This window comes from Euphorbia lathyris, chromosome 5 (assembly GCF_963576675.1).
Source record: "Euphorbia lathyris chromosome 5, ddEupLath1.1, whole genome shotgun sequence".
Taxonomy (NCBI): Eukaryota; Viridiplantae; Streptophyta; class Magnoliopsida; order Malpighiales; family Euphorbiaceae; genus Euphorbia; species Euphorbia lathyris.
The window spans coordinates 20557538-20584880 of record NC_088914.1 but is presented as its reverse complement, the minus strand read 5'-3'; the positions used below and the strand labels follow the sequence as shown (position 1 = coordinate 20584880).

General features: G+C 37.0%; 2 protein-coding genes across 8 annotated transcripts; both read right to left on the bottom strand.

Moving 5' to 3' along the window:
- Positions 1 to 221: 221 nt before the first annotated feature.
- Positions 222 to 1902, bottom strand: LOC136230820 (uncharacterized). The gene is made up of 2 exons (XM_066020001.1): positions 1401 to 1902; positions 222 to 1335 (listed from the first exon to the last, which is right to left on the bottom strand). The coding sequence occupies exons 1-2, from the start codon at positions 1431 to 1433 to the stop codon at positions 1027 to 1029; spliced, it is 342 nt and encodes a 113-aa protein (XP_065876073.1). The 5' UTR covers positions 1434 to 1902; the 3' UTR covers positions 222 to 1026.
- A 945-nt stretch (positions 1903 to 2847) lies between these two features.
- Positions 2848 to 12482, bottom strand: LOC136229510 (RNA-binding motif protein 25). 7 transcript variants are annotated; one of them, XR_010689148.1, is made up of 9 exons: positions 11741 to 12479; positions 10296 to 10543; positions 10008 to 10160; positions 7644 to 8055; positions 6323 to 6976; positions 5517 to 6121; positions 4621 to 4875; positions 4226 to 4309; positions 2848 to 3518 (listed from the first exon to the last, which is right to left on the bottom strand). XR_010689148.1 is itself a non-coding variant. In XM_066018349.1 (8 exons), the coding sequence occupies exons 1-7, from the start codon at positions 12285 to 12287 to the stop codon at positions 4624 to 4626; spliced, it is 2871 nt and encodes a 956-aa protein (XP_065874421.1). In that variant the 5' UTR covers positions 12288 to 12480; the 3' UTR covers positions 2848 to 3518; positions 4621 to 4623. The 7 variants fall into 7 exon arrangements, 6 of the variants coding, with proteins under 6 accessions (XP_065874421.1, XP_065874427.1, XP_065874425.1 ...); XM_066018349.1 differs by lacking the exon at positions 4226 to 4309 and having other exon boundaries at positions 11741 to 12480; XM_066018355.1 differs by lacking the exons at positions 2848 to 3518; positions 4226 to 4309; positions 11741 to 12479 and adding exons at positions 10690 to 10753; positions 11067 to 11419 and having other exon boundaries at positions 4311 to 4875.
- Positions 12483 to 27343: the final 14861 nt, after the last annotated feature.

Here is a 27343-nt window from a genome sequence, read left to right as displayed (position 1 = left end):
ATCAGTGCGTACCTGTATCCATATCTGACTATACAAGTGTTGTAGTAGTGCTTCCTACACAACTACACAGATACTGGATGCATAGACCTTTAGTTATATTCGTTCCCACAAATAGAACATGTCTCGGATGTTTCATGATAATCAATCAACGGATACTCCATACATGTTTCATAGCACAAGATATAAACATCATGAATTATTGCCTTTATTCATGTAACACATATACAATGTATTCAAATAATATACAAAATGTCTAATACATATTGCATGACCAATGCCTACGAACTAGGGCACACCAACAAAGTGAACCATTTTCAAAGATAAGCGAACAGTGAGAAAAGTCAAGCAGAGTTCAAGTGCAAGCGGAGATCAGGTTGGAAAGAAGAATGCGGATAACTTGGCGGAACCTCGGTGATGTTCGAGGAGGAAGCAAAGATCCCTTTAGATGAGGTGGACTTGATCAACGAGGATGTTGATCCTCTAAGTGGGGGAGGATGTAGGGGGGAGTTTGACCATAGGCAAACTCAACCTTAGGAATTGGCAAAGCTACAAGAAGGCTTCGACGTCGAGTGGCGAATGGAACATATCAATGTACGCTAATGGTAGAGTCTGAGTTGGTATAAGCAGCACTATAGGGGAACATGGACTACTCCAGCGTTGGATCTCCGCCACCGCCTGGGTCAGTGGTCGGTACTGGCTTAAGCGATCCACCCTCGTCCACTAGGGACAGGAGAGTCGGGCATTCGTCCTTCATGAAGGGAGGCGAATGTCTCCATAGAGGGAAACTCTACGGACATTATGGGGCCGGCAAGTGCCCATAGTGCATGCTCATTCTAGGGCGAGGTTTAACCACAGAGAGACCCTCCGGGGCGGAATACCGACAGACACATTGACGGGACGCGGGAAAAGGATAGACCCCTTCAATAGGAGATGGCTGGCCGAGACTTGGAGGAAAGTCGAGGCGCCCGCGGGGTTTTGGCCTGGCTCAGACCTGGCCCCGTGAGAACTAGCACAACTCAAGGCCTCCTACTCCCTAGCACGAGCAGCTTTCCAAGCTCGAGAAGCCGATGCGGCAGCCACATCTGCCAAGGCCTCAACCTTCTTCAATTCTTGGACAAGATCAGCACTCGCATGTGCCTGGCCCAACTCCCTCTCCAGCTTTTCCACTTGGTGAGCAAAGGCTAGAAAACTCTGTTCTGTCGCATCGAGTTCCGGCACTCCAAGAGTAGAGGCTCCAAGATCTTGTTGTGTCCCATGTAATCTCATTTCAAGCCTCACACAGTTTCGAGCGAAAGAGGTATATTGATGGCTCACCTCCTCAGTCGATGCCAAAGCCTAATAAAAAACAAAAGGTTACATCTGCACACCATATAAAGATAAAACAATCAACAATGACTTACCTTGGCAACACAAGTGATGTGCATATCAATCATCTTGTAACCATTGTCTGACAAAAAAAAATTGCTCTTGATCGAAACTAGAGCAAAACGACCGTGATCATGGGAAATCTGGGGGTAATTAAAAAGAAGTCCCAAGAAATATAAAAAAGGAAAAAAAACTAAGCCGAGAAATGTCAAACTGAGCAAACTAGGCCTCTTCTTTTACTGTCAAAGGCCCATCCTCTCGAGCCACCCCCGCATCTTTCTCGTCCTGAGGCACCTCAAAAGATCGAGCCTTCTTCCTCATCGGACTGGACGAAGATCTTCCTAGGTAGGGATCTTTCTCTTATTGCGCTTGCGGACAACCTCAACCCTCGAATGTTGGCCAAAACCTTAGCTTCAACCTCATCAAGAGATGGCCCCTTCGGAATAGTTCCAACATCTTCTTCCAAAGGAACTTGAGGCTCGGGCATGGTCCCCTAGGGACCCTCTATGACATCCACTCGGGAGGACTCTAAATCAGATAGTGTGACCATAAGGACTTCTTTGTCCCCCCCCCCCCCCCCCCCCCCCCCCACTATCCCGAACCAAAGCTTCAACACTTGGCTACACAACAGGCTGTCCAGCAACCACGTCCGCCTCGAGCATGCACACCCTAACCTCAAATTGAGGCATATAACCAATAATAACATTAGGCTCGGGGCAAACCCCTAATGGTTCAGGAAGAATAGGCTCGGGCTGGAAGGAAGTCGCTTCTCAGCTAGAGAAATGTACATCAAGTCCAAAACGAACCTTGCCTCCCCTAACCACACCTGCAGATCTGATACAGGTAGCGTCTTCATGAGGATCAACCATACCCATAGATCCAGTATGTATGGCATCTTCACGAGGATCAACCACACTAGTAAATCCAACCCGTGTAGTGTCTTTATGAGAAACACCACCCTATAGGAGGCAGAGGGAAGATGGACATCCATCCTTTCCAAATCAGGACAGCCAGAAATAAAAGACCATAATTTTTCTACAATCATCAAAAACTTGTCTTCCATTTTCTTCCTAGAAGATTTATCGGCATGTGAAGGCTTCTTAGGGTTTTGCTTCTTGGGTTCTATAATTGAAAATGAAAGTACTGGAAAAGCAAAAATAAGATCAAAGAATACCTACGTTCAAATCAAATCGCCTGAAAAAGAACAAAGCAGTAAGAAGGCAGTGAACAAAAATGTAAAGAGAAACTCGCCAACTTCTTCCTCCTTTTATACGCTCAAAGTAGAAATTAAAACGCTAGACGTCATCATTACTAAGCAATAATGATCAAAGAGCATTAACTGCTCCTAGCACGTCCCTCAAAGAATGTGAAACACGACATGTTGAAAGCAGAGACAAACCGCTGTCAACTCAAAAGATGCTCAACACAGATAGACACGTTCTGACATAGTTGCAGTTAAGAACAAACAAAAAGACGAACAAATTAATCGACAGAAACCCACACAATCTCCTTATAGGTCCCTCAGTTTTTAAAAAATCTTAAAAATATCAAATCGAACTCCCACATATAAAGGTTCAGGCCTTTTTTATCCATAAAGAATAAACAAGTATACCGCACCCCGAGGCCAGGGCTTTCCCATCCGAAAAAACGATAAACTCAAGTCGATGATGACATCTGATATCAGACAAGTATAAACACACTCACATGACACTATTTGGGCCACCACTTGGGGTTAGAACTCATGTGGAATCATCATAGGAATCAACTACGACCCAATCTCACAGTCTTGGCCCGCAAAATCTCCATCGACTCCGTCAAAGATCAATGTGTTACAACACTCATGCCCAATCTCATCAATCACGGAACAAATGGGCCTAAGAGATACCAAACCCCGATTAGCAAGCACATGTTTGCCTATCAATAGATGACATGTAGCACAACACACTCCAAAGCTTATAATCACCTCCCATAGCTTGATCACAGTATAAATAAAGATCCAAGGTATACCACTTCATTTATATTCACTAAGCTTATCCTAGCTTTGATTTAATGTTATATTCATCCTCAAATCGTCCCTAAAAGCTAACTTGAACATCAAAGTGGATTAGACGGACTTTAGCTCTAACCCCTCCTTTAACATTGTTCCTTCCTACCTGCAATTAGTCACATAAGTAAGAATAAAATTGATTTTGTTTAACAACATTAAGATAAAATTGCATTACTTCGTATATTAATAGTAAATCTGCACTTTTTCAAAAACGATAAGAGCAAATTTGGACATAATTATTTTAAGTAGTATTTTTATGATTAACTAGTTAGAGACTTAAATATTGACATTTTAATAGATTACTTGTAATGCAAAAGTAACAAACTAACTTTTTTTTAGACATAATTGATGTTTGAAAAGTTCGATATAATAATTAAACAACGAAACAAATAATAGCAAACTTATCTATTTAATTTTTTCATTAGGATGAGATAAAATTGCGATTACTAAATTTGGACATTATCCTAATTATTTATAAGTGTGAATAACATGATAAATATTTTAGCTATTTTTTTTGTGATTAATTTATATATACCTACAGACTTAGCCGTTGACATTTAGAAACGATTACGTTAGTAACACAATAAATATTTTAAAATATAATTAATATTTAGAATGCAATAAACATTTTAAACATGATTGATATTTGAAATATCTGATATAATAATTTAATAACAAATCAAATAGCAAAAGAATCTATCCATTTTTCGGTTAGATAAGAATAAAAATAACCTTTCTTAAAAATATTAAAGATAAAATTTTAACATTTTGTACATTAAATCTGTACTTTTGTAACATACTTGGACTTCATACCTTTGTATTCTATTTTGCTTTGAAAAAAACATCAAAACAGCCCCTTCTCTACCATTTTCTAACTTTCCCACGCAACATAAATTCCTGAGATTAACAAAAACACCAAATTTGAAGTCTGCAATAATTAAACAAGAACCAATAGGTGCATAAGTGTATATTTCTTATGTTGACACTTTGCTACACAAAGAAACAGAAAGCCTGTGCTTCATTTGTCGTGAATTGGGAAAAAAAAAATGTAGTGAACCAATTTAAAATGAAAAAAGCATTGATACACTTCGACTGTAATCTGTTCTTAGCACTACAATACTAGGAAAGCTAGATCTACTGAAAAGTTATGACAGTATTAGCATCAATCAGTTTCACCGCTACCTTGAAAAAAGATAAGGCACCCTCACCTTTCATGTTCTTGACCTCAAAGCAAGACCAGTTTCTACCTTCTTAATTTCAAAAATAAGCATCCTCCACATCTTGAGCACAAACATTTCGGCTTCATCATCTAATATAGACTGAAGCATCTCCAGCATTTGCGACGCTTTCACATGTTCTTGGGTGCTTGATACAATATAATCTACCAATGTAGCTTCTTCCTCACCCAAAAACTCGGTGATTTTCTTCGAAATCCAAGGTCTCATTCTCTCATGAAGCTCTTGCTGTAAGAAAGAAAACAGAAGAGAAACTAATTTAGGACATGTAATTAACACCATTAATTTGAGTTCAATTTTTAAGCATAGAAGCATCAAGAAAACCATGAAATGCTAACTTTGGCATATTGAGCATCAATGAAGACATTTCACTACTAAAAGGAGCTCAAGTCACGAGGAGCATATGCAGGAACCATTGCGAATTTTAATTAAAAGCTAAACTCTACAAATAATTAATGTATACTCAGTCAATAACAATGAACTTTTAGATTAGAAAACTGCAACGAAAAAATAACACTCCTGAAAATAAATAAAGATAAAGTAGTACATTGGTTTTGTTTAACCTATTCTTTGATTTGGAAACTTTGTTATCAGCCACACTCTGTACAGTAGTAGGTAGTCAAACAAACAAGTTTCAGGCAAATAGACAGATATTTGGACAACTACAGAGTTTCAACAATTTACATGTCTAAAAGTTCGCTTTTCATGATGATGGCAAATTTTTTTAACAAGTCTTGCATATCACATGCAAATACAATTGCAAAAAGTCTAAGCTGATGTAATTCAACTATAAAACTGATGCAGAATACTTCAATAAAATTTGGAAGCATAAGAAACTGGGAGGAAAAGGATTCAGAAAAATTTCTTACTTTATCGTACACTGCCCAATTGACCTCATATGAGAATAGCTCATCCTTTGTCTTTGGAATCATATCAATCAACTGCTTTGCATCCAAAAGTTTCTGCTTGTCTGGTGTTTTTACTTTGTTCAACCCATGTTCCCGATTCCTGTCCCGTTCAAGAATCTTATCCTTCTCATCTCTCATCCTATTATTACCATCATCATTTCTGTCCCTGTCCCGCTGGCTTGACTTATCATGAGATCGTCTACTTCTTTCCCTTTCCACATCAGGCTTCTCTTCTTTTGGAGTAACATTAGAAATACGCTTTGCAAATTCTGCAGCAGCAGCAAGATTCGGTGGTTGAGCATCAGAAACAGTAGGTTGAACAGCTTGCAGCTCCTCAGTTGAATAATCAATGGGAACCAGTGGCCTCATCTTTTTGTCCTTGTGTGCATCATCATCATCCTCTTCATGGAAAACTGAAGGAACTGCTGCTCGTTTGCCAGACCCAACTAAACCAAAACCCAATTTTCTTGCAGGAGCACTACCACTGTCACTGTGCCGTATATCTGACTCAGCCAGTGATGCTACAGATGATTCATCAACAGTACCATTTTGTAAAGCCTCATCTCCTGCCGGTCACAGTTACAAGCAATCAAAACAAAACAATAGAAAAAGTATGCGCATATACACATGCATGCAGTCTTTCATTCATTTTTTACTTCAGCTAGAGCACAAACTTCACAGGATACTGCGTATGAGTCACATGTGGCTTGTAAAAAGTAATTAATGTAAAAACAGAAAAGGACGAGTTAATCAATTCAGTTTATTACCAGAATCACCTTCATCATGTTCAAGAGCCTTATCTTCAAGTTCCATATTTGCTTCTTCAGTAGAATCTTTCATTTCACTTCCATTTGTGATGTGATCAGTTGGGAGGTTTGATGCATCTGCCTGTTGCAACTTGTCCTCCTCAGCCCTCCTTTCGGCTTCAGCAATTTCTTCCTCTTCTTTAAGTTTATCAGCCATGTCTTCCTCTTTTTCCCGTGACCTCTTCCTTCTTTTCTCCTCAAAAGCACTCCTACGCCACCTTTTCCCTAAATCATCATCATTACCTTCTTCATCATAAAGGATTTCCTTCCTCCTTTTGCGGTCTCTTTCTTTATCTTTCTCTTTCTCATACTGTCGCTGTTTCTCTTTCTCTCTCTCCCTATATTCCCAGTCTTTAAGTCGTTCTTCATACTCACGCTCTGCCTCCTCAATCTTCCTCCTCTGCTCCCTCTCCTTCCTAATTCGCTCTCGCTCTGCTTCCCTTTCATATCTTTCAATTTCCCGTTCCTTTTCTCGCTTCAAATCTCTTTCTCGGTCTCTGCTTCTCCTGTCATATTTTCTACTTCTATCAGGTGAGCTTGTTTCAGGCCTATCCTGTTCACTCGCTGCTTTGCTATCACTAGTTGTTTCATCATCATTTTTATCTTCAGCTGCATCTAAAGAATAAACAACATCAAAAAAACCCAATTCAAAACTTGTATTAACAAATTGAAAAGTATCCCTATGTTTTCAGAAGAAAAAAAAAAAGGAAGAAAATTCAAGGGTTCCAGCTCTAAATAAATAAACAATTGTCAACTATACACTACACATGGAGAAATCGGTAAGGAACTTTAGTTCTTTATCGTATGTCAGATTTAATTTTTGAACCTCTAAGGAAGTTAATCTTAAATGAGAGAGAGAGAGAGAGAGAGAGAGAATAAACAATATGTTTCAGATAATAAAAAGGGGAACTTTTTCAAAGAGTTTTGGCGGAAAAAAAAAGGAGAACAGCAGCATGGGTTAAGAATGAAAAACGTATCAACAAAAAGTTGAAGAGAGAATTAGTCATTTTAACTAGGGAGATATTTTTTATTGAATGCAGTAACAAAATTTTATATTTATATATCACTTTTTTTTATCTATTGCTGAAGTTAACACTAGTTTTTCAAACAAAATGATTGCGTTAAAACGTCGGAATATTTAGATTACCACCATATACACTATCAATTATCACAAGCAGATAGGTAATAGCTCCGGCATACAGTACCAAACAGCAATGCAACCATATCGTTTAAAATTGTAATAATGGTACATGTGATCAAAATAATCCAAACAAACACTCACCATGTCTCATAACATCTGGATCCGGGTCCCCATCCCTTGATTTAGCAGGCAATTCTGAGTTGGTAGTGGCAGATCCATCTACAGGTGTTCGTGGAGGTGGCGGAGGTGGAGGCAATGGCCTGGTCTTCAATCTCTCTTCTATCATGCTAGTAAGTTTCTGCAAAGCCTCTTTGTCTCCTTCCTTATCTTCACCCGTCACAATCCCAAGGGTTGCATTATCAGGATTTTCTTTGTTCCCTTTGTCACTGTCAGAGGCTTCAGCAGATTTGAGAGGTTCACTCTTTGCAACTAAAGTTGTACCATCCTCCTTATGAGTACCTGCAGCTTGATTTTCTTTGATATCCTTTAAGATTTCAGTTTTCTTTTCAACATAACGCTGGAGATATTCTCTTGTTGCTTGATTGACATTTAGCTGTTAATTATGCAAATTATATCACATACAAGTCTCCAAAATTTATATAGATGATAGGAAGGCAAAATGGAATTCAAGATACATGTGAAAAGAAAGTCCACATCTCTCTCAAGGTTTTTCATTCCTTTTATTTTCAAACAATACAATTGATGCAATGGGGCTGGGCACAGATCTTGGAAAAACTGGAATGGACCGAATATCCGAGTAAAAAGATCCAGAATTGGACCCAACCGTTGACTTTTTTCAAAGAACTGGACCAAACTGGATTGTTGACTTTTTGTCAAAGAACTGGACGGAGCTGGACCGAAATTATCCAGAACTACACCGATAATCGAATTGGATTGGACTGAACCAAATTGGATTGAAAGAAATGAAGATTTATCATATTAAATTTATATTTTATATATGAAGTTTTACTTTTTTTTCTTATTTAGTGAAGTGTTGTATTTCCTATTTTTATTTAAGGTAGGTTGTATTTCCTATTCTTATTTAAGGTAGGTTAGAATTATTAGGGCAGATTATATTTCCTATTCTTATTTAAGATAGGTTAGAATTATTAGGGCGATGATTTGTTAGGCCAACTGTACTTTCCTTGTTCCGTTTCCTATTTAAGAGAATCAGCTTGTACTAATTGATTATGCAATTGGTTAATGAAATCTTTTTTTGGTTAATGAAATCTTTTTTTTCTCCTATATTCTTCTCTCTATTCTCTCTGTTCTCATTCTTTTTTCTTCCTATTCCAAAATCCTAGTTCATCAGAATCCTAGTTCATCAGAATCCTAGTTCATCAGAATCCTAGTTCTGACATCATCTCCTCAATTTCATCTCTGAAGTGAAATCTAATTGTTTGCAATTTCAGTTTCAGGTATTGTTTCTCCTACTATTTCTTTTGGTTGTTGGTTAAATCCTAAAATTTGTGTACATATGACAATCAAAATAGATCAATTAATTTGGTAGTGTTTGGCTTTAGTCAAATTTTGATTTCTGTTATTGAATTTTAACTCGTTAGAATCTGGTCAAGTTTTTTCTGCTATTGTACTTTAATTTGTTGCTGTTTAGCTTAAGTTGTGCATTTCTTAAAATTTGCGTGTGTTAAGATGTTAAAATTGTTAATCTTGAAACTAAGTTATCCATTTGTTCTTTAGCAATTCGGTTTACCAATTACTTTATTTAGGTTGAAATTAATATTTGATATTGTAAACACATGTTATTTATTTTGATTAAGAATTTTATATATTTATTATCTTGTAAATTATATTTTTAATTTATTTTTGGTAAAAGAATACGTATTTTATTCTTTGACTCGTACTGGATTGGACCGAAACCGAATCCCCGAATCTCCGAATTGGATCGGACCAAAATTTTCAATCCAATCCTGGAGATTCATTTTTCGGAATCCCCGAAGTTCAATCCAATCCTGGAGATTCTTGAATCCCCGAACTGGACCGAACTGTGCCCAGCCCTAGATGCAAGGCATGCATAAAGCCCAAACCTGGATAAAAATCACTGTTTTCTATCAGTCGTTTTTAAACTGGTCACAAACAAAAATCATTCATGCTCTTAGAAACATTCCACTCTAATCTGGTTTCAAGATGATCAAATTAAATAGTTCAAAATTCAAATATGTGAAAAGGCACATGGTTTTCCATTACTTGACAGTCAATTACTTCTTTCCACATCTATAACTCACATTTTACATCGAAATAGAAAACAAATGACTATGCATGTATGTAACATTTAAAACCAACTATCAAAAATGGAACAGGGTAGATAGGAGAAAACTGAGAAAAGAAGTAACAATAAGTTATTTAATCAACTAACATATTACTATTTAATCAACTGATATATTACTATTTAACTCACAATCATTGTATGCAGTTAACCCCAAATGAAAATAACTTGAAAGAGAGCAATATAATTTGAATATAAAATACAAACATATTTATACATACCACCAGTTCTTGCCCATCAATATTAAATTTGCTCAGAAGTCGTAATGCACGGAGAACCCCTTCAGCAGATTCAAATTCACAAAACCCAAAGGCTCTAGGAGTCTCATCAGTGGGGACTTGAGCACGTTTCCAACTCTTGACTGGTCCACAAATCTTCATGAAATGCAGAATTATTCAGATTTGAAAAGGTATTCAAAGCCTAGTGCAAAAGCACAGATACAAGCACAAAGAAATAGAAAACTATGAATCAATAAGTTTAAACACACTGAAAGTGCAATCAAAAAGTACCCGAAGCAGAGAGAGCATAAAATCATTATCCACAGAAGGTGCAATCTTGCCAACATAAACAGTTGTTTGTGGTTTCTCTGCTGGCGTAATGGAAGGAAAAGCTGGCCTGATAATTTGAGGGATAATAGGGCGTACGCCAGGAATCCCTGGAAGAAGGGGACGTGAACCTGTTGGAAGCATTCCAGGTGGACGAGGATGATACATAGGGCGAACCATAGCAGGATATGGAGAGGGATATCGTTGAATCCCTGCAAAATTGAGAAACAAACATCTATGCAGACACATCAGAGCAGGTCCACAAAATAAAGACAGAAATAACTGTTAAGCCCACCACTATGCACATATGTGAAGAGGAATTAAATATAAAAACAATAACAATAATAAATGATGTTACCACACAACAAAACCAAATAAGAGATGGCACCATAGGCATCAAGAACACCAGCTCAACAGATAACCTGAGGGAAACATAAAGAAAATAGATCCAGCTCATAAACATGGATATGTGAAGTAAGCTTACCTCATACATCCATTTGCAATATAGCAGCCTTTTCAAACTATCTCATGCAACCATTGCAGAATTTTGACATAGAGCAGCATGAGATTTTGAACATCTCATGGCAAGGATTTCATAACAAGTAATTTAACCAATTTTTTTCCATTTTAATTTAACTCAGCCGTTAGTGGTCAAATGTGCAGCATGAAAACAACATAAAGAAAATCAAGAGAAGAAGGATGAAATATAGACTGTAATTGAAAGAATTGTTATACCTTAGAACACAAGCCAAGGAGCACTCAGTTGCTAACATGGTCTGCCGCTGGCAATTCATATACCCATGAAAGGGAAAGAACCCTTATAACTACCAGAAAGTAGCCTACTAAAATAAACATGACATAACCAGACATAATTTAGGACATATGGTATATGAAGGTTCAAATGTTCAAATTATAATTTGTTCTTATGTTGGTAGATCCAAATGATCTTAGTTAGTACAATAAAATAAATTCCTCAGTATTCTAAATACAAACAAAGATAACCAGGCAAATACGTGCATACCAAAAAGGAGTTGTAGTAGGTGAGATACTCTGTTAAGCAATATGAAGCCTTCCAACCTTGTTCAATCAAGACACTGTAGGAGAAAACATCCCGTCATCGACCCCTTCTCTAAATTCCTCCAAACCCCTCTTTAACACTCTTTCCCACCAAATCATACAATCAGGCGAATTTATAGATGACTATTATCCATGAGTTATAAAAAAAATATCTCACCAATGCACTTCATAGCTAATTGCACATCTCTTATGCTCATTCAAGAAACATCTAGCTACTAATGAAAAAAACTCAATGCTTCTTTAACAATGACATTCATTTAAGCACGCACGAACTAAATAAGCAGACCCCAATGGATATAGGAAGAGAGAGATAAAGGAAAGGAACAACCCACCAGAAGGGGGCAAAGTCCCTTGAGGAACACCTCCAGGAATTGCACCATAACCATTTGGCATAGGGGCGTATTGTCTCAAAACTGGATTCGGAGGCTGACCAGGATTAATCTGATAAGCCATCATCTGAGCTGGCACAGCCATGGCTCCAGGAGCACCAGAAGCAACAACCGTCGGCGCACTCACACCAGGCGGCTGAACCCCAGCGTTAGGGTTTTGATAATTCGGCAGCGGCGAGAATTGCGGAACCGGACGGAAGGACGGAGGAACAGGAAGCATAGCGTTGCCGGAGATCGCAGGCGGCCCATAGGATGGGATTCCAGGTGCCAGTGGAGATACTAAATTCGTATTCATTGTAGAATTAGGGTTAAAACTAGAATTTATCGCGGAAGTAGAAGTTGCCGATTGCTGTTGTAATTGTGGCAGTGGTGGTGGTGGTGGTGGTGTTGTAGAGTCGGATGTTGGATGTGTTGGGGTTAGGTTAACCGAATCGGGCTTATTAGAATTGGACTCCATAGCAACAGCAGGAGACGCCGGTGGTTCCGCCATGGAAACACCAAGAGATACCGCGCGAGCGAGGGAGAGAAGAGATCTGTAAAATGGTCGAGTGAGAATTTAATTTTCGATTTTGGCCCCTTTTTTTCCTTTTGCCCTAGAAAATGGCGTTCCAGTTTCTTATTAGCAAGTATTATCACAGTGTTTCAAGGTATAAACTTTCCATAACTACACTGCAATTTAATTGGAGGAAGATGATCATCATCAGTCATTGACGGCTGAGGCCTCCTTGATTTTGATCAAATATTATTCTAATGCAGCCATTTGCAGCTAGGCACGTCAGTACCCTAGTATTTATTGTGTTATTTTAGGTTAGATGAAGAAATTTTAGTAAAAAAAATTTACATGTTTTGAGAATAATATAGTCATTTTTCCATTATATATATATATAAAATAAAATTTAATTTTCAACTATTCAACTTTTTTTACATATATTCCAACAATAAGAGTGAATAAGTAAAACATGCGAATGACATATAAGATATACTTTTATAAGTGACTTAAAAAAACATGCAAATGACATGTAAGAAACATGCAAATGACATGTAAGATATATTTCATGTAATTATTTTTTTTTATTTCTCACAGAATCTAACTAAATCAAACTAAATTTTTTATTTATTATATTATATCCACATGTAAAAATTTGATTGATGGGTAATTCACGTGCCATTTTCAATGATTTTTATGGTGAGAATCTAGATAAAAATAACTACAAGATAAATAAAATGTAAAATTTGATGATTTTATTATTGAAAAATTAAATTTTATGATATTAGTATTTCATTATTGAAAAATTAAATTATATAGTCATTTTGTGGGTTAACTACAACCATAGTCCTTTAATGTAATAAAATTTAATTTCCGATTATCCAATTTTACATTCAACTTTTTTACATATATTCCAACAATAACAGTCATTAAAAAACATGCAAATGACACGTAAGATATATTTCTATAAATGGATTAAAAAAACATGCAAATGACATGTAGAATATATTTCATGCAATTATTTCTTTTATATTTCTCACATGAACAGAATCTAGCTAGATCGAACTAAATTTTTTATTTATTACATTTTAATCCACATGTAAAAATTTGATTGATGTGTAATTCATGTGCCATTTTCAATGATTTTTATTGTGAGAATCTATATAAAAATGACTATAAGATAAATAAAATGTAAAATTTGATGATTTTAGTGAATTATTATATGAAGCTTCAAATTCCCACCTCTAGCCCCGTGAAAGGACGAACATACCCTTTTACCAAATTTTAAAATTCTCAAATCCTCTCTAAACCCTCTTGGATCAAATCCAGAATAATTTATCAACGAAAACATGGATCTGAAGAGGGACGGTAAAGGAAAATGACTAATGTTACGAAATTCTGTTTGATTTTGTTGATTTTTGCACGTTTTGTTTATTCGAATTTGGATTTTTGGGGAATTCGGATTCGTGAGGTAGGGCGTGAGGCTATCACGCCTCCACCTCTGGTGCGACGTATGAATATCACGCCGCACCATAAGTGGAGGCGTGATAGCCTTACGCCCCATCATAGGAGACGACGTGATATTCATACGCCGTCTCATGTGGTAGGGCGTGATAGCCTCACGCCCTCACCTATGTGAAGGCGTGATGGGATCACGCCCGCGTGGGCAAAATTCAATTTTTTTAAAAAATTTAATTTAGTTTTTATTATTTTTATTTTATTAATTTGATTATTTTTATTTTTTTCCTTCACGACACACGGGCGTGTGGCTATCACGCCCCACCGTGCGGTCGGGCATGTGGCTATCACGCCTCACCATGTGGTCGGGCATACACGCCCGACCACACGATGAGGCGTGATAGCCACACGCCCGTGTGACGGAAAGGCAAAAAAATAGCTTTTTCCCATCCAAAACCTATGAAAGGGCATTTTCGTCCTTTCACGAGGCTAGGGGTGGGAATTTGGGGCTAAATATAATAACACCCTTTTATTATTGAAAAATTAAATTTTATGATATTAGTATTTTCATTATTGAAAAAATAAATTATATAGTCTTTGTGTGGGTTAACTACATCCATAGTCTTTTAATATAATAAAATTTAATTTTCGCTTATTCAATTTTACATTCAACTTTTTTTACATATATTCTAACAATAACAGTCATTAAAAAAACATGCAGATGACACATAAGATATATTTCTATAAATGGATTAAAAAAATATGCAAATGACACGTAGGATATATTTCATGCAATTATTTCCTTTCTATTTCTTACATGAACAGAATCTAACTAGATCGAACTAAATTTTTTATTTATTACATTTTAATCCACATGTGAAAATTTGGTTGATGTGTAATTCATGTGCCATTTTCAATGATTTTTATTGTGAGCATCTAGATAAAAATGACTATAAGATAAATAAAATGTAAACTTTGATGATTTTATTATTGAAAAATTAAATTTTATGATATTAGTATTTCATTCTTGATATTTAGAAGACAACGGGTGTGATTAATCCTTATTTTATTTTATTATTGATATTTGGTGAATATAAAATCGCCCATATGGCACTCACGAAGCCCGGACCATCACTCGGAAAAGAGAACACATTGAGTCATCATAGTGAAACTGCTTAATACGATCTTGTCTTAAGGTCTTAGCTCGGAAAGTCTTTCAAGACCCCATCAAGGATCAACTTGTTACAACAATCGCGCGCAATCGTGTAAACCATGGACCTAACGGGCTTAAGGAATATTGAGTGTCGATATATGGGTATACGTTCACCTATCTACAAGTGACACATAGCATATCCCGCTAAACTTATAACCATCTTCTACGGCTCGATCACGTCACAAATAGAGTAAGACATTGCTCAAAATACACTATTATTAGTGTATGCCCTAGTCCTATTGATGTTGTAATCTGATTATTATTATTATTATTAAATGGCATTAATCTGTCAATTACGTTTTAACTTGTGCAATGTTTTAATTGAAAGAGCATGTATAGTGATCTGCACATGTTTGGATACTTAAGGACCCGGACAAGTGAAACCATGTGGCAACAAGATATTATACTAAAGCATTCCTAGTATATTGTCATCATGGAAACGATGATGAACACAAAGACTAGTATATGTCTTGGTAGTGATGGTGTTTCATTGGTCATTGAGTGTTAGACCAAGGGGTATAAGAGCTTACATGATGGTAAGCGCTAGACTGATCTACTTATGAGAACATCACATGGTCGAGTGTCATAGATGGTTCTCATGTAACGCTTATAGTGGATTCCTTAGACCTGAAGTCATTGTGGAACCTGGATGACACAACATACTTTTGTTATCGCATAATGGGCCAGTAACTTGGTGCCAAGTATGGGTTAGTCAGATGTGTTCTCAATCATGTTTATGGACTATGAGTGAAGTGAAGGGATTACTACTTTCCTATGTGAGAGAGGATATCATATGCCACTTGATATGTGAGACTGAGAAGTGTACGGTCGTACATAAATGAGACAGTTTGGTAATTGTTCATTTGAAGCTTATCATTTCACTAGGGATGAAGGAACGTATTAACGTATAATGAGGGTGACAAAGACCATACCTCATGCTAATCAGATATCCATTAGTAAAGGAACATAACAAGGTTGCTATTAGGTTCACGTGACCATGCAAGTTATACTATTCAATCTGGATGATCTAAATGACTTGCTAGAGTGTATTTGATTTATGGGATGATAGATGGAATCGTTCCCACTACCATATATGAATAGACCTAAAGGATCTCATGCTAAAGAAATCAAGTTGAGTTCGTTCGGGAAGTTCAAAAGTAAATATAACAGTTATATTTATTCTGAACATAAATTGATATTTATGTAAAATTGTGAAAAAGGTTGTAGCTGATTTAATTGGATTAAAGTCAGGTCAAACTCACTCTAGTTGGATTGGATTGAAGGTCCACATAATCAATGTAAATTAATATTAGATATTAATTTGCATAAATTAATTTAGTACATAGTTATATGTATGTAAATTAATTTAGATTATGTTAGGTATTTTGATAATTAGATTAAATTAAAAACTAATTAAATACAAAATATTTAAATAAAGGAATAAAGATATAATGAAGAGTTTTTTAAGGGACAAACTACACACTCTCTATCCATAGTGGTCGACCACTGTTAAGCCCAAAATATACCTAAAATATCATATATAAATACGCTAAATTTACATTGAAATCGTGCTAATTATATTCATTTAGAGTACTTTTACGTCTTTATATATTTTTTTGATGCAAGGTACTTAATTATTTGGTTAAATCCAAATAGAAGCTAAAACGGAGCAAAAACGAGGGAAAAACCTAAGTTACGTGCCAAAAGTACGTGTTAATCAGAAGACCGATTCAAGGAGACGAGAAGCAGCCGAGAGATGGGGGAAAACATCCCTGTCGCGACTGAGATTCTCAAAATCTCAGTCGCGACATGCTAATCTCAGTCACCAAAATTCGACTTTTGTCAGCCTTCTCCCATGCCCCGTGTCACGACTGAGATTCTCAAAATCTCAGTTGAGACAGCGAAGAATTCTGCACAGCTTTCACATGTCAAAAATCCAAAAAACGCGTCTGTTCGTTTGGATAAAAGCGACCCTTCACCAGCGGACACGACCCTTCAAACACAACCATTCACCAATTATAAATAAGTGATTCATTTCAAAATTCAATGTGAGTTGTTTGTTATAGAAAGAGAGTAGATATTATGTTGAAGAAACTCTGACTCGGAAAAGAGTCAGATTAGTTTTCAATTCTGTAAAAGCAAACTTGTTGTACACAAATTGTTCTTAGATTAGTTATAAACACAGTAGTGATTAGTTTAGTTTTAAAGATTGTTCAGAGACAAGTTCTCATTCTGATAGTGGACCTAGCGGTCTCTATTCTGAAGATTCAGCGAGAAGAACTAACGGCTGAAGCGCAAAAGGGTCTGACAAACCTACGGAGTTTGAGGGAAAGATTGACAACCCGGATCTCAAAGTTTTCTTCAAAATGCTATCCATGTTTCTTCCTCTCTGTTAACTTGTGAAGATTCACAATTCACTAATAATACATTTATTTTATTCAATATATTCTTCCTGTTGTTATTTTGATGTTATTCTGACAAAATGATTTTCAAAGTAATAAACTGGTGTTTTCATTAAAACGTTTTACACAATTATATTTACAAGGAAACTTTGTTGAACACTTGAAAGAATTAGTTTTTATGGATGATATGATCGTTAGTGCGGCTTATCGGATATAAAATACTAATTTGATTAAGGTAGAAATTTGCTCCGATCCAGAGAGATTTCTACGGTTCAAAGCCCATTAATTGCGTAAATTCATGAATTGTTACATGTTTATAATCTTACCAAAGTTATAGTTGTTTTCTTTGCTTAATGCGAATAAGTTTTATACACTTTTTATTCTAAACACGAAAGTTTCTGTCTTGTAATCAAATCTCAAGACAGAATTGTTCTCTAAAGTTCAACATATAATTCTCATCTAATCCTAACCAATACAAACCAATACAATTAATTAAACGATTTTCTTAAGTTAAACCTAAAGTCGAGAATAAAACTGAATTAAAATAAGTTTTAGTTAAAAAGCGTTCCCTGTGGGTTCGATATCTTTTATTACTACAAGCGTATACCGTGCACTTGCGAAAATCGCTCAACAAGTTTTTGGCGCCGTTGCCGGGGAACGCCAAATTTTTAACAAAAATTTATATTTTTCGTGTTTTATTCTGAACCTTGGTTTATAGTATATGTATTTATTTATTTTATAGTTTTTTTATTTATTTGAGGATGGTCACCAGGACTAAATCCTTGTTGTTATTTAACATTTGCAGATTAACAGAAAAAAAATCCAAGTTTCTCAAAGAAGATAAACTGGAGATTTGATTCACATAAGAAGTCTACAGAAAAGAAATTCGGCTAGCAGATACATCAGAAGGGAAAGGAAATTTTTGAAAAAGCTTGTCAGATGTCACTGATGGTTTTTCTAGAAAAATTTACCTCTTCCCAAACACCTTTAACTCTTTTCTATAAACTTAACCCTTCACCAAAACATCATATCTCTTTGTAAAAAAAATTTATTCAAATCCTACATTAAAACTAAATAATTTCTTTTTATTTATTCATATCATTTTCTTAAAACATCTACATTTATCTCTCTAAGAAACAGCTGATCAACTCTTCTCATACAGATATATCAGAAAGTAGGAATGGGGAATACAGTCAATGAAATTATCTTATCCGTCAGGAAGGAATTGTCTACTTTTAGTATAGTTTTGAAAGTTTCAGTTCATGTGCGTAGTTTTTGTTCGTGCACAGAACTATAAATTCGGGCATTCAACCGAAATCACTAGATCCTTAATTTGATAAAACGCTAAAAAAAACAAAAAAATATATATATTTTTTCAAAGTTGGGGATACAGCTCTATTATTTCCAGGTAAGCTTAAGTCTATATGGAATGGACCGTATGTGGTTATTGAAACATTTGATTATGGAGCTTTAGAGTTAGAAAATTCCAAAGGCGATCGATTTAAGGTTAACGGTAATCGATGCAAAATTTTTTACGAAGGAGCTCTAATTCAAGCAATTGAATTCGTGGACGAATTCTATGAAAATTTATTTATTTAGTCTTCATATTTTTAATTTTTCTTATCTTTTGTTCATAGTTTTTATTTTTATTTCTTTTAAAATTAATCTATTTTTATTTTCATTTTTAGTTTTTTTATTATTTATTTGTGTACAAATAAGTTTTTTTTGTAAAATAAAATTCTAATCTAGTCATGTTTTGAAATATTTCTTAAAGTATTAAGTGTTTTTGAGAAAATATATATTTAGAAATCTCTGTGGAGATTCTAGAAATCTCAGTTGAGATTCTCCATGTTTTAGAATTAGGGATTTCTCAGTAGAGATTCCCGAAATCTCAGTTGAGATTTTCAGTCAATTTTGTCCAAAAGGTATCAGTTAGACACAACTTTTCATTTTCAACAGACATAACTTTTAATTCTCAACAGACACAATTTTTCACTTAAGTAACCTATATATTCCTGTAGATTCAGAATTCTTTTATTTCACTTCATCTCTTTCAGAATTCTGAATTTCTTTCTTCATTTCTAAAGGTTACAGACACAATTTTATTCACAAACATGACTACCTCTCTGAAAAATGCTAGGAAAAATACTTCTGCTCGTAGCAAGTGTGTTGATATCTCTTCACGCTATGGAGCATGGTTTCCATCTACAATGAAGATGAGGGAAGACGATATTTGAAGTTTAGATATGCACAGTTTTGTGGAATGCTGTATATGGACGAGTTCCTGAATGAAGAACTCGGGATTAGCGATGATATGAATCGCTATCTTACAAACTTAGGATGGACCAAGTTTGCATCAATGAAGTTTCCTATTATTGGAAATTGGATACTAGAGTTTCTATCTACTGTTCGTTTCGTCAATAAGAGGCGTGTTCATCCCAGTTTTCATTGTGAGGGTAAGATATTCACTTTTGGATATCATGAACTTCATGCTTGGTTTGGTTTTCCACCACGGGACACTACTCAACACCATCCTGTAAGAGATATGACTTCTACAGATATATGGAGAATGTTGACGGGATTTTGGAGATTCAATCCAAGTCTTGCCTACAACAAATCAATAAATTCTAACTCCATGCTGTATCTTCACAAATTTCTCTATCATAGTTTGTTTGGTCGAGTCAGAAGCAGTGTCGTCCAAGATACATATTTGTACGTGTTAGGAGATATTTTCCAAGGCAACATAGTTAATTCCTCAGAGATTTTAATGGAGGGATTAGTTGCCGCTTCACGTTCGAAGAATCGGAAAATAGGGTTTGGGAATATCATATATGGAATAATCCTGGGTACCAAGGGATCAGTTTCTGTTCCTTGGACTGATAAGGAACCATTTCCCATACTTAATTACGAGTTTTTGGAAAGTGAGGGACTTGTAAAAAGAGTTTTTCGTTCTGGTCCAAAATTTATTTCTCCTGGAGAAAGACAAATCTTCATACAAGTGAAGATTAACAAGGCCAATGCACGACGTATTCCAATTCATAGGGATACTGTTTAAATTTATATTGTTTGATTGTATATACTGTACATATGTTTGATGTTTATGTACATAGATGTTTTGTTTTTATGTATATATCTAATGAGGTATTCATTGTAATTATCTTCATTATGACTAATAAATTTTCATTTTCTTTTCATCATTAATGTATCTTTTAATTAAGGCAAAACCTTAGGTTTTCCTTCAATTTAATGTTTCAGTTTTTTTTTTAAGTTTCAGGAATTAAAACTTAGCATTATCTTCGTTAATTATAAGAGGAGTTGAATTAATCATGTTGATATTGTCAAATTTATCAACTTTTAGCTAACAGTTCCGGAATCTCGGTTGAGATTCTGAAATCTCAGTTGAAACAGCAAAAGAACCAAATTTTCAGGAGCAATCAGTCCCTTGGCAGGCTTGCTGTCGCGGCTAAGATTTTGAGAATCTCAGTCGCGACACGCGACCTGAGTGACGGGAATGGGACTGATTTTTGAGTTAATTCATATTCCTACTCAAATTACATACCTATTAATCTATCCTATTTAATACCTATAACGTACACCTATATACATCACCTCTATTTTCACCAATCAATCATCTTTTACTCTTCCCAAAACCAAGATTCACTCACCTTCCCAATATATCTTTACCCTATTCATCTTCTTCTTCCCTAAACCACAACCATTATCTTTACTCTATCATTCATCTCTTTCAAATCTCTTCATCTCTTTCACCAAAATCACACAAAAATGCTTAGACAAAAGAGAGTTGCTAACAAAACCAAAGCAACTGAAGCCAATAGATTACGAGTTCATTATGGAGCACCGTTCGATATTGAGACGGAGGCGGAGGGCCGAAAATTTCGCCACTTTTCTCATCACAATATAGAGTTCATCGACATGCCTTTTATAGATACTGAAACGGTAAACGAATTTTCTTTTACCGAACGTATTGATGAATTTTTAACCGTTCTTGGTTGGACAAAATTTTCTAGCATGCGTTTTCCTAGTAGTGAATCGCATATTGTGGAGTTTTTAGTCACTCTCAATTAACAAGAACCGTGGTATTATTTCTTTTCGAAATAATGGTGTTCGTTTTGAGGTCGGGTATGCGGCGATGGGACAATGGTTTGGTTTTCCTACTCAAAACTTTTATTCAAAACCAAAGACGTTTGATGCACACACGGTTTGGCACTCTTTAACCGACTTAGATGTTTTTCATCCGAAGAACACGTCTAGTAAGTTAATTAAGGATAATTGTATCTTTTTCTTTCACAAATTTTTATCCTTTTCTTTATTTGGTCGGGTTGAAAGTTCAAAGGTGCAAATCCGTGACTTGTTTGTGTTAGATTGTATTTTTAAGAATTTGACCATCGATAGTATTGGAATGATATTTACTAATTTGGTCCGAGCTTCCGCTTCCCGTACTAAGCAAGTGCCAATGGGTAATTTAATTACCAGCATTGTTTTGGGTGCTCGAGGTGAATTAGCGGATTATCAAAATTTGCCTCATGTTGGTTTGCCTTCCTTGGATATCACGACACTTCAAAGAGCCCATTTGTTGAAAAAATTGGGACCACCCGCATTTATATCGTACGAGGATTGTACAAGACGTATTTTTGCTACTTTAGGTGGTGAAGCTTCAAGTTCTCAAGGATTAGGTGCCCACGAAGATGATGAGGAACATGATGAGGAATTTTATGAAGAAGAGGAGGAGGAGAATGTTGATGCAAATGCCCAAGAGCAAGCAAATGAGGAACCAAATATTGAAGAACAGGTTGGATGGCAACGTGTTTTGACACAAATGAACGAGAATAACCGTCAAATGCATTTTACGGTTAGATGAAGTCATTGCCAACAATACCGAAATGAGTTCGAGGATAAACACGGTGGATGCCAATATCACTACTTTGAGACATGAGCACAAATCTACTCGTCGTCGGTTGCTCTCATTCTTCTAACGCCAAGGCGTTGAGCTTACGCCATCACCACCGAGTTCACCTTGATAGGTTTTATCCTTTCTTTCTTTAACTCATTTTCGTTGTTATTATTATGTTATGTTACGTTTGGTACAATTTTATTTAGGTTTGGTACAATTTATTATTTTGTTTGAATTTTTCTTACCATATTTTTCATTCTAATTCGCATGATTTAATTTCGTACTATTTTTCGTGTTTTATCAATTTTTGCACCAATGAGGACATGGTCCAAATTAAGTGTGGGAGGAGATATTTCATATTCGTTTTAATTTTAAGTACGAATGAATGCAACGAATGAGAATGAATGTTATTTATTTAAGTATAAATGCATGTTGTTATTAATGTTTAAGTTATGTATATAATGCAACATTTTTATAAACAGAAATACAACATTTTTTTTTGTTAAGTATATATTTCATATGTTTCACCAATTCAATTTTCAAAATAATGTTTAACATATTTTAAGGTTATCATTATCGTTAGAAATAATATTTCTATACGGGCAATATCTTTTTAAAATATTTTTTACAAATCTCCGAAACGATTTTATCAAAACAAAACGTCTCGAGTAAATATATATATAAGTAAAATTTCTTTAGTTTCAAATCTCTATTTTATATCATGAGTACATGATACTTTGGTCCCTGGATGGTGGCAAAGAGGCCCGCTAGACGTAGGAATCAACCTGCAGTGGTTTACAATCGTCCTCCTGATATCAACACAAATTCTAAGTCCCTTTCTCCTAAAGCTACTGTTATTCCAAATGTCAAGGAGAAGCCTGTCCTCAAAGCTAGAAAGGAGGCTGGGGTTTCTTCAGTAGCCTTGCCTGGGTCCAGATTTGGGGCCCTGATGATTGAGGAAGTTCAAGAGTCAGACCAAGATGAGAATCATATGGATGAGAGTATTCCAGGATTAGAGTCTGTAGATCCAGTCGAGAAGGTGGTTGAATCTGTGAACCCGCTTTTTGTCTCTAAGGATGAAGCCCAGGGGGGGACCCTGACCCTTGCAGCTAGAAGGATGAAGAATTCAAATGAGGTTAGTATTCCTGTTCCTGGTATTGATCCTGGGATTGGGAAATCTATGGGAGTTAACAAAACTAATATGAAAAAGCTTAAAGGAAAACAAAAAAGTGGCCTTAACACTTTGGCGTTTCCAGATAAGAGGGGGCCCGGGGGTACCTCGGTAAGGCTCTCAGGAGCCCCTAGTAAATACCTAGCTTAGGGTAGGGGTGTGGTCAGTTGTCCTCCTTTCTATGGATTTGTTATTTTGGAATGTTAGGGGTGCGGCTAGCAAGGCTACCCGTATCCATATTAATGATCTTATTAAGCAGTTTAATCCATCTTGTTTTGCTCTTTTGGAAACTAAGATTAGTGGTGAGAAAGCAGATGAGGTGGTTAAGAAGTTTAAGAACTGGCACTGTGTTAGATCGGAGGCAACTGGCCGGGCTGGGGGGATTTGGCTTTTTTGGAGGCCAGATCGGATTCATTTTGATATTCTTAGCATGGATAAGCAGTTCATTCATTGTAAAGTGAGTATTTCCGGCAATACTCCCTTTTTTATTACCCTTGTGTATGCTGACCCTATCTTGTCTAATCGAAAACGGCTCTGGGAGGTTCTCTATTCTATGAGTGTCAGCATTTCGGAGCCCTGGTTTGTGGCGGGTGACTTCAATGATATCGCCTTTATGAGTGATCAGAGAGGGGGATCCAATCATTATGTTAATCGCTGTCTGCATCACAAGAATAGTATGGATTTATGTGGGCTTTCCGATCTGGGGGCTTCTGGTCATAAATTCACTTGGAAGCGTAATAATACTTTTGTTCGATTGGACAAAGTCTACGCTAATGTTTTAGCTCTAACTTCCTTCCCCGAGTGCTCTGTGTTGAACCTCCCATTCCGTCATTCGGATCATTGTCCTATTTTATTTAGACTTTTGAGAGGTAAGCATCCTAGGGGTAAGAGACCGTTCCGGTATCAGTTGGCTTGGGAGTCCCATCCTAAGTTTAAAGAGTTCGTTCATGAGAGTTGGAGACCTCATTCGTATGTACTGCAAGCTGCTGAAGGGTTCAGGAATAAGGTGCAGGGGTGGAATAGGAATGTGTTTGGGCATATTATCAGAAGGAAGAACAAGTTATTAAAGAGGATGGAGGGCATTCAACGCAGGTTGGAGGGGAGGTTTGATCATAGCCTTGAGGGCCTCCTCAGAACCCTTCAGAAGGAGCTGGAGGCTGTGCTTAGGCAGGAGGAGTTCCTTTGGTTCCAGAAGTCTCGGAAGTCCTGGATTAGAGATGGCGATCGTAATACCAAATACTTCCATCTCTCTACCCTGATTAGAAGGCAGAGAAATAGAATTGAGGCCATTAAGGATTCTAATGGTGATTGGGTTTATGAAGATGAGGTTATTCGAAACTTAGCCCTGGATTTCTACAGAGAGCTGTTCAAAGAGGAACCTGTTCTTTTGGAGAGGGCTCACTCTATTGCTACATTTCCTTTAATCAGTGAGGATTGTAGTCAAGAGGCCTTTCAACCTATTTCCCGAAAAGAGATTGACCAAGCTATCTTCAGCATTGGGGCTTCTAAAGCTCCTGGGATTGATGGTCTTCCGGCGGGCTTTTACCATAAGCATTGGGATGTAGTGAAGGAAGGCATCTATAATTTTGTCTTGGGGGTGTTCAGTGGTTCGAAGGATATTGAGCTGGTTAATAGAACCCTCCTGGTTCTGATTCCTAAGATTGATAAGCCTTCTTCCTTTTTGCATATGAGACCTATCAGTCTTTGTAATGTTCTTTACAAAACTGTTACAAAGATTGTGGCTAATAGAATCCGTGGCATTCTTCCTGCGATCATTTGTCAAAATCAGGGTAGCTTTGTGCCTGGTAGACAAATGATGGATAATGTGGTGATCGCCCAAGAGATGGTCCACACGATGAAGATTAGGAAGGGGAGGAAAGGCATTGTGGCTCTGAAGCTGGATTTAGAGAAGGCCTATGATCGAATTAATTGGGATTTCTTGATGGAGAGCCTTGAGAGAGCTAGAATCCCGGACAGCTGGAGAAGTTTAATTAAGGTATGTATTTCTTCTCCTGTGTTTCAAGTTATGGTCAATGGGGATATGTCGGAGGAATTTTCCCCGGGCAGAGGAATCCGTCAGGGGGATCCTATGAGCCCTTTCCTTTTTGTTATTGCTATGGAGAGGCTCTCTCACCTGATTCAGGATGCGATTGATAATGGGAGTTTCCACCCTGTGGCGATCAACAGCTTCTGTCCCCAGGTGACTCACTTATTCTTTGCAGATGATGTCCTTATCTTTCTTGAGGGTAATGAGGAGCAGTTGAGAGTCATTAGGATATTCTGGATTGTTTTTGTTCGGCCTCTGGGCAGAAGCTTAATATCCAGAAATCTAGGATGATGTGCTCTAAGAATATGAATCAGAGAGTCTGTAAGAGATTAAGTGATCTCTCAGGTATTCCTCTTACTGATTCTCTTGGGAAGTATCTGGGCGTTCCCCTCCATAGTGAGCGTGTGTCTAAAGGCTCCTTCAAAGAGACTTTGGATAAAGCTAATTCGAAGTGTGCCACTTGGAAAGCCAAGACTCTGTCTCTCGCTGGCCGCCTCACGTTAATTCAATCTGTTAATTGTGCTGCTCCCAATCACATCATGCAGGCTTGTAAGCTTCCGGATCCTGTGCTTAATGATCTTGACAAGATTAACCGTAGGTTCCTGTGGGGGGAAGCTGCGGAGGGCAGGAAGATCCATCTTGTGCCTTGGAGTGAGGTTTGCCAGCCTAAAGATTCTGGGGGTCTGGGTATTAGGAAAGCAAAGGACAATAATAAAGTTTTATTAATGAAACTCCTTTGGCGTATGTGGCAAAACCCCTCCTCTCTTTGGGTTCGCCTCTTTTGTGGTAAGTATCGGAAAGACAAAATCTTCGGGGGCCCGAAAGAGAGAGTTGCTAATTGTTCCTTCCTCTGGAAAGGACTTAGTGCTGTGTTTGATGAGTTCTGCTCGGGAGTTGGCCTGGAGGTGGGGAATGGTAAGTCCATTAGTTTCTGGTTTGATAACTGGATTGGGGATAAACCGTTAATTGAGGTGTGTTCTTCCCCCCCGCCTAGTGATATACGCAACTGGAGGATTGCCGATGTGGTTGACTCGGAAGGGGACTGGATCTGGTCAAAGTTTGATACTTTCTTTAGCCTTGAGACTCTCCTTAGAATGCGGGGAGTGAAGGTGAGTAATCAAGAGGAAGACTTGGATAGGCACTGTTGGGCGCTGACTAACAATGGAGTTTATTCTTGCAAATCGGCCTTTGAAGCTTTCTCTCTCTTTAGATCTGATCCTCCCTCGGATGTGTGGAAGTCGATTTGGACCCTTAAAGTTCCTTTCCGTATTAGGAGTTTCCTGTGGCTGGGCGTTAAGGACAGGCTTCTTACTAATTCGGATAGGCACAGAAGGCACTTGGCTGATTCTGGAGCTTGCAGTAGATGCAGAGGCCATGTTGAGACTTTGTGCCATGCTCTTAGAGATTGCTCTAATAGTAAAGAGGTTTGGAGGAAAATTCTCCCACACCATATTTTCTCTTCCTTCATGGCACATTCTGAGGTCGACTGGTTCTCTGATGGTGTTAGAGGAAAGTTGCTTCCATACATGGAGCATGGTGACATTTTCTTTGCTATTATCTGTCACCAAGTTTGGAAATGGAGAAACGAGGAGATTTTTGGAGATAAAACTGTTTTTATGACAAACTTAGCTGATTTCTTCTCGAAAAAACTTTTCTCTATTATCGATAGTTTCAAAGGAGAGTCCCTTGCCAGAGCCTCTCAGTGTTGTGATGTCCATCTCGTGGGATGGAGCAGGCCAAGAGAGGGGGTTGTGAAGCTGAATACTGATGGTTCCTGCCTCAGTAACGGTAAGATTGCGGCTGGAGGTGTGCTTAGAGATGTAGGGGGCGTCTGGCTTTCTGGGTTCTCCCAGAAT